The sequence below is a fragment of the Scyliorhinus canicula genome, chromosome 23 (assembly GCF_902713615.1).
Source record: "Scyliorhinus canicula chromosome 23, sScyCan1.1, whole genome shotgun sequence".
Lineage (NCBI taxonomy): Eukaryota > Metazoa > Chordata > Chondrichthyes > Carcharhiniformes > Scyliorhinidae > Scyliorhinus > Scyliorhinus canicula.
The window spans coordinates 2039255-2046777 of record NC_052168.1 but is presented as its reverse complement, the minus strand read 5'-3'; the positions used below and the strand labels follow the sequence as shown (position 1 = coordinate 2046777).

Sequence of the window (7523 nt, the reverse complement as noted above, 5' to 3'; positions counted from 1 at the left end):
ATATCCATTGACCTCGATTTGCACTGTCGGTTCATCCACCTTATTCTGAATCCTTTCTGCATTAGGATACAAAGCGTTTTGCCCTTTTTAATCATCCCAACCTTTCTTTGTACTGTGGCTGTATTTGCTTCCTGCAGTCGATTACCCTGACTACTGTTTCTGCATTTTACTGTTATTTCTTTCATTACTGTCTGTCTTTCTCTTTCCCTTGTCACCCTCCTCAGGTTCCCATCTGTCTGCAATTCTAGTTTAGACCCTCATTTTAAAGAGTAGAAATACTCACCAACCCTACTCACCAATCAGAGAGAAGGAGGGACTGGTCACCTGCTCCCACTCACGCCTAACTCCCTGTCTCATCAAACTCCAGCTGCACTCTGATGCAACAAGGCAGCACTCCACTGCTGGTATTCCGCTCAACCTGGGTCATTCCTACTCCAGATGATAACACAAAAGTTATGGCTGACTTTGTAACCCCTGACACTACAATCCCCAAGATGCTTCACGAGGGTGTTACTGAGCATAATCTGACAGCAAGGCACAAAGGGAGGCAGTGGTTCAACTGCTCACAAACTGAGGTGAGGAGGTAGGTTTTATGCCGGATTTTAAAGGAGAGATGGGGGAGGCGGGGGAGGCGGGGGAAGGGGGAAGCAGCAAAGGACGAACCCAAAAACCAAAGGCCCGAGTTTTAGTGGCAGTTCTGCTGATCCACCTCATGTCCAGCCCTGAACTCTTGGCTTTTGGTCTCGAATCGACGCTGACCCCCATTCCCGCCAGCGGATATATCAGTGCAGAGAGCATTGTGTTTTACAGCCAATAAAATACTTCTGGGAATATTCACTGCTGTAATTGAGGACACATGGCAGCCAATCAGTGCACAGTAAGACTCCACGAATAGAACTTTCATAACGGTCAGATCATCAGTTTTTAATTATATTGATTGAAGGAAAAATTGGAGTCAAGAGCAGAGGAGATCACCTCCAAACATCCTCGAAGTAGGGACCACGGGATCTTCTACATCGAACTGAGAGGCAAGACACGGTCGCAGTTTAACACCTTCTCCAAATAACGGCCCCTCCCTCAGTACTGACCCTCTGACAGTGCGGCACTCCCTCAGTACTGACCCTCTGACAGTGCGGCACTCCCTCAGTACTGACCCTCTGACAGTGCAGCACTCCCTCAGTACTGACCCTCTGACAGTGCAGCACTCCCTCAGTACTGACCCTCTGACAGTGCGGCACTCCCTCAGTACTGACCCTCTGACAGTGCGGCACTCCCTCAGTACTGACCCTCTGACAGTGCAGCACTCCCTCAGTACTGACCCTCTGACAGTGCAGCACTCCCTCAGTACTGACCCTCTGACAGTGCGGCCCTCCCTCAGTACTGACCCTCTGACAGTGCGGCACTCCCTCAGTGCTGACCCTCTGACAGTGCGGAGCTCCCTCAGTACTGACCCTCTGACAGTGCGGCTCCCTCAGTACTGACCCTCTGACAGTGCGGCACTCCCTCAGTACTGACCCTCTGACAGTGCAGCACTCCCTCAGTACTGACCCTCTGACAGTGCGGCACTCCCTCAGTACTGACCCTCTGACAGTGCAGCACTCCCTCAGTACTGACCCTCTGACAGTGCAGCACTCCCTCAGTACTGACCCTCTGACAGTGCGGCACTCCCTCAGTACTGACCCTCTGACAGTGCGGCACTCCCTCAGTACTGACCCTCTGACAGTGCAGCACTCCCTCAGTACTGACCCTCTGACAGTGCAGCACTCCCTCAGTACTGACCCTCTGACAGTGCGGCACTCCCTCAGTGCTGACCCTCTGACAGTGCGGAGCTCCCTCAGTACTGACCCTCTGACAGTGCGGCTCCCTCAGTACTGACCCTCTGACAGTGCGGCACTCCCTCAGTACTGACCCTCTGACAGTGCAGCACTCCCTCAGTACTGACCCTCTGACAGTGCGGCACTCCCTCAGTACTGACCCTCTGACAGTGCGGCACTCCCTCAGTACTGACCCTCTGACAGTGCAGCACTCCCTCAGTACTGACCCTCTGACAGTGCGGCTCCCTCAGTACTGACCCTCTGACAGTGCAGCACTCCCTCAGTACTGACCCTCTGACAGTGCGGCACTCCCTCAGTACTGACCCTCTGACAGTGCGGCACTCCCTCAGTACTGACCCTCTGACAGTGCGGCACTCCCTCAGTACTGACCCTCTGACAGTGCGGCACTCCCTCAGTACGGGCCCTCTGACAGTGCAGCACTCCCTCAGTACTGACCCTCTGACAGTGCGGTGCTCCCTCAGTACTGACCCTCTGACAGTGCGGCACTCCCTCAGTACTGACCCTCTGACAGTGCGGCACTCCCTCAGAACTGACCCTCTGACAGTGCAGCACTCCCTCAGTACTGACCCTCTGACAGTGCGGCACTCCCTCAGTACTGACCCTCTGACAGTGCGGCACTCCCTCAGTACTGACCCTCTGACAGTGCAGCACTCCCTCAGTACTGACCCTCTGACAGTGCGGCTCCCTCAGTACTGACCCTCTGACAGTGCAGCACTCCCTCAGTACTGACCCTCTGACAGTGCGGCACTCCCTCAGTACTGACCCTCTGACAGTGCGGCACTCCCTCAGTACTGACCCTCTGACAGTGCGGCACTCCCTCAGTACTGACCCTCTGACAGTGCGGCACTCCCTCAGTACTGACCCTCTGACAGTGCGGCACTCCCTCAGTACTGACCCTCTGACAGTGCGGTGCTCCCTCAGTACTGACCCTCTGACAGTGCGGCACTCCCTCAGTACTGACCCTCTGACAGTGCAGCACTCCCTCAGTACTGACCCTCTGACAGTGCGGCACTCCCTCAGTACTGACCCTCTGACAGTGCGGCACTCCCTCAGTACTGACCCTCTGACAGTGCGGCACTCCCTCAGTACTGACCCTCTGACAGTGCGGCACTCCCTCAGTACGGGCCCTCTGACAGTGCAGCACTCCCACAGTACTGACCCTCTGACAGTGCGGTGCTCCCTCAGTACTGACCCTCTGACAGTGCGGCACTCCCTCAGTACTGACCCTCTGACAGTGCGGCACTCCCTCAGTACTGACCCTCTGACAGTGCGGGCTCCCTCAGTACTGACCCTCTGACAGTGCAGCACTCCCTCAGTACTGACCCTCTGACACTGCGGCACTCCCTCAGTACTGACCCTCTGACAGTGCGGCACTCCCTCAGTACTGACCCTCTGACAGTGCGGGCTCCCTCAGTACTGACCCTCTGACAGTGCAGCACTCCCTCAGTACTGACCCTCTGACAGTGCGGCACTCCCTCAGTACTGACCCTCTGACAGTGCGGCACTCCCTCAGTACTGACCCTCTGACAGTGCGGCACTCCCTCAGTACTGACCCTCTGACAGTGCGGCACTCCCTCAGTACTGACCCTCTGACAGTGCGGCACTCCCTCAGTACGGGCCCTCTGACAGTGCAGCACTCCCTCAGTACTGACCCTCTGACAGTGCGGTGCTCCCTCAGTACTGACCCTCTGACAGTGCGGCACTCCCTCAGTACTGACCCTCTGACAGTGCGGCACTCCCTCAGTACTGACCCTCTGACAGTGCGGGCTCCCTCAGTACTGACCCTCTGACAGTGCAGCACTCCCTCAGTACTGACCCTCTGACACTGCGGCACTCCCTCAGTACTGACCCTCTGACAGTGCGGCACTCCCTCAGTACTGACCCTCTGACAGTGCGGGCTCCCTCAGTACTGACCCTCTGACAGTGCAGCACTCCCTCAGTACTGACCCTCTGACAGTGCGGCACTCCCTCAGTACTGACCCTCTGACAGTGCGGCGCTCCCTCAGTACTGACCCTCTGACAGTGCGGCACTCCCTCAGTACTGACCCTCTGACAGTGCGGCGCTCCCTCAGTACTGACCCTCTGACAGTGCGGCACTCCCTCAGTACTGACCCTCTGACAGTGCGGCACTCCCTCAGTACTGACCCTCTGACAGTGCAGCCCTCCCTCTATGCGGCCACTGGGGAACTTCAGGCTGAGGCTTTAGTAAGTGACCAGCATCTATTTTTCGTGGCTCACAATATATTGACAAAACTTGTCAGTGGCGTTTTAGGGAGCGGAGGGTCACAGCTGGCGGGCGTTGGTCCTATCCAATATCGACCTCACACCCTTGACCCAGACGCAGCCTGGGACTGAATCGAACCGTGTAATTCCCATTGCAGGTAGCAGTGCCAAACTATCCAAAACTGGGAGGAGATCCCATCACTGACCAGCCCCAGATATTCTGATTAATACTGTTCAATATCTGTTTAAGCTTTGAAAATGGCAGATTCAGCGACATTTGTTGAATTAATGAGCTGCACTCGAGCTTGTGAATGGAAAGCTGGACTGAAAATCCCTTCTGCAGCCTGGTCACCTGGGATCAGCTGCTCAGCGAGGAGGTCACAGCTTCCTGGCCACTGTGGCCAAGATAGAAACTGGCCTGAGATTGGCTGGTCAGCGAGGAGGTCACAGCCTCCTGGCCACTGTGGCCAAGATAGAAACTGGCCTGAGATCGGCTGGTCAACTGGGATTCACTGTAATCCTGGAGACATCATGATTTCCCCTCCCTCCCTTCTCACCCTCCAGCCAATAATCAGCCAAGGTATCCTCAGCCTTCCTACACCAGCTGGAAAGCAAAAGGACTCATTTCCCAATCGGACTGTCAGCCAAGACACTCTTGTTCCCATTTTCAATTATTTTATATCTGGTAAGAAATGTTCAACACTTGATAAACCCAATCGTTTTTAATGTTCCGATGATTTCTCTGCAGCGTCGACACACACAGCCGTGTGCTGGAGATGCATCTTCAATTCCAGGGGACTCCAGGCAAATCCGGGAGTGTTGGTAATAATAATAATCTTTATTATTGTCACAGATAGGCTTAAATTAACACTGCAATTAAGTTACTGTGAAAAGCCCCTAGTCGCCACATTCAGGCACCTGTTTGGGTTCACGGAGGGAGAATTCAGAATGTCCAATTCACCCAACAAGCATGTCTTTCGGGACTTGTGGGAGGAAACCGGAGCACCCGGAGGAAATCCACGTGAACACGGGGAGAACGTGCAGACTCCGCACAGACGGTGACCCAAGCCGGGAATCGAACCCGGGACTCTGAAGCTGTGAAGCAACAGTGCTAACCATTAGTAACGCTATCCTGAGGTCTTGTTCCTGATCAGTACCACGGGGGGGAATTGTGAGGGTTTGGGAGTCGAATAGCTCACACATCACCCACACTCATTGTCCAGTTTTGTCTGTGTGAACCGGTGATTTGAGGGGAGGGGGGGCGGGGGGAGGAGTGGTGGTACCGGTGCGTGTTTGGCAGCAGAGTTGGGGTCCCGTTGAGTAGGGGAGTGGGGGGAGGATGGAGGGAGTGATTTCTGTTCCTTCAGTGAAGGCAGTCAGAGGGAACGCAGACACAATGTGGGAGCCAGGGGCAGTGATGTAAGGCAGCAGGTCAGAGCCATGAGATTATTACAACGGATCGGAATCCTGGCTGGAGCACAGGAGAGGATGTTGAGGACTGGAGGCAGAACCAAAATAAGAAAGATTAATGCATTTACAAATAGAAGTGTGGTGTACCTCCCGAATGACCACAGCCTCCCGGAATAAATCCCAATAACAACTCTGAGAGGCGGAATCATTTGTCTGGATCACCGCTCTCACTCTGCTCACACATTGTGATTCCTGACTCCTGGTCCAGTCAGGATTGTAACGGGGGAAGGGTTTCCTTTTGGAGCACTCTCACTGTGGTTACCTCTGCTCCCTCCTGACAGTAAATGGCTGCAGCCGCAGCGTCATGTGACTCGCCCTGACTGTCAATAGGAAGAGTATAAAATGCTTGAGCTGCTGCAACTTAACAATCACAGAACTCCCAGCCTTGGAACTCGCAGCTTTCAACAGCAAGGTCAAGTCAAGATGAGACACCTCCTCCTGATCACTCTCCTCGCACTCGTGGGCCAGTCCTGTTGCAGAGGTGAGAAATTCTGTCTCTTATCCAGCAGCTAGAATATCCGTCCGTTAGTGAGGATGGGACTAGCAGGGCAGGTTATTACATGTGGGTTCAAAGAATTTCGACAAAAACCTCTTCAATTAATATTTTTGCTAAATTGTCATTGTTGGAATATTGCATCATTTAATTAACTATTTATTTTTTTTAAAAAAAATTTTAGAGTGCCCAATTATTTTTTCCAAGTAAGGGGCAATTTAGCGTGGCCAATCATCCTACTCTGCACATCTTTGGGTTGTGGGGGTGAGACCCACGCAGACACGGGGAGAATGTGTAAACTCCACATGGACAGTGACCCAGAGCCAGGATCGAACTCGGCGCCGTAGGTAGCAATGCTAACCACTGCGCCACCGTGCTGCCCTAATTAACTATTTATTCAACTATTGGGAAGGAGCTGAGTCGTAACGCTTTACATTTCAAAAGCCTGTCTGTAATCTAATCAGAGACTCTGTCCAGATCTGCGTAACACTCATTGTAGGAATGTTCTATTTTCACCATCACTGTTAGGTTATTTACTAGGGTCTATTTCCCCCTCACATGCATACACCCCATCCCCTAGTGTACTGTTAACACCTGACCCAATCGACTTCATTAACTTGGGGTAGAAACCCCTCTCAATACCTCTGCAATCTTATACAGGGAACTTGTGACCCAGGACAGTGACCCTGTAGCCTTGAAACCCCCTTCCATCATAAGGTCAGAGGTGGGGATGTTTGCGGATGACTGCACAATGTTCAGCACCATACGCGACTCCTCAGATACTGAAGCAGTCCGTGTCCAAATGCAGCAAGACCTGGATAATATTCAGGCTTGGGCTGACAAGTGGCAAGTTATGTTAGCGCCACACACGTGCCAGGCAATGACCATCTCCAACAAGAGAAAATTAAACCATCGCCGTTGACATTCAATGGCATTACCATCGTTGAATCCCCCACAATCAACATCCTGGGGGTTACCATTGATCACAAACTGAACTGGACCCAACCACATTAATACTGTGGCTACCGGGGCAGGTCAGAGGCGAGGAATCCTACACCGTGTCACTCACCTCCTGATCCCCCAAAGCCTGTCCCCAATCTAGAAGGCAAAAGTCAGGAGTGTGATGAAATACTCCCCACTTGCCTGGATGAGTGCAGCTCCAACAACACTCAATAAGCTCAACACCACCAGGGTCACTCAGCTCCTGACCTCATTCCAGCCTTGGTTCAAACACGGACAAAAGAGCTGAATGCCAGAGGTGAGGTGAGAGTGACTGCTCTTTGACATCAAGGCAGCATTTGACTGAATATGGCATCAAGGAGCCCGAGCTAAACTGGAGTCAATGGGAATCAGGGGGGAAACTCTCCGCTGGTTGGAGTCATACCCGGCACAAAGGAAGATGGTTGTGGTGGTTGGAGGTCAATCATCTCAGCTCCAGGACATCACTGCAGGAGTTCCTCAGGATAGTGTCCTAGGCCCAACCATCTTCAGCTGCTTCATCA

At 53.1% G+C, this 7523-nt stretch overlaps 1 protein-coding gene across 43 annotated transcripts in view; it reads left to right on the top strand.

The window, feature by feature from the left end:
- The first annotated feature begins 5602 nt into the window (after positions 1-5602).
- LOC119956648 (sarcoplasmic reticulum histidine-rich calcium-binding protein-like) overlaps positions 5603-7523 on the top strand; it is a 53060-nt gene continuing 51139 nt past the window's right edge. For 9 of the 43 annotated variants that reach the window (XM_038784021.1, XM_038784029.1, XM_038784010.1 and 6 more), the window contains exon 1: positions 5606-6009. In XM_038784021.1, the coding sequence (XP_038639949.1) occupies positions 5871-6009 (139 nt within the window). In that variant the 5' untranslated portion in view covers positions 5606-5870. Of the gene's footprint in view, positions 6010-7523 lie in introns of all 43 variants that reach the window. The other 34 variants (XM_038783996.1, XM_038783995.1, XM_038783997.1 and 31 more) reach the window with 7 other exon arrangements.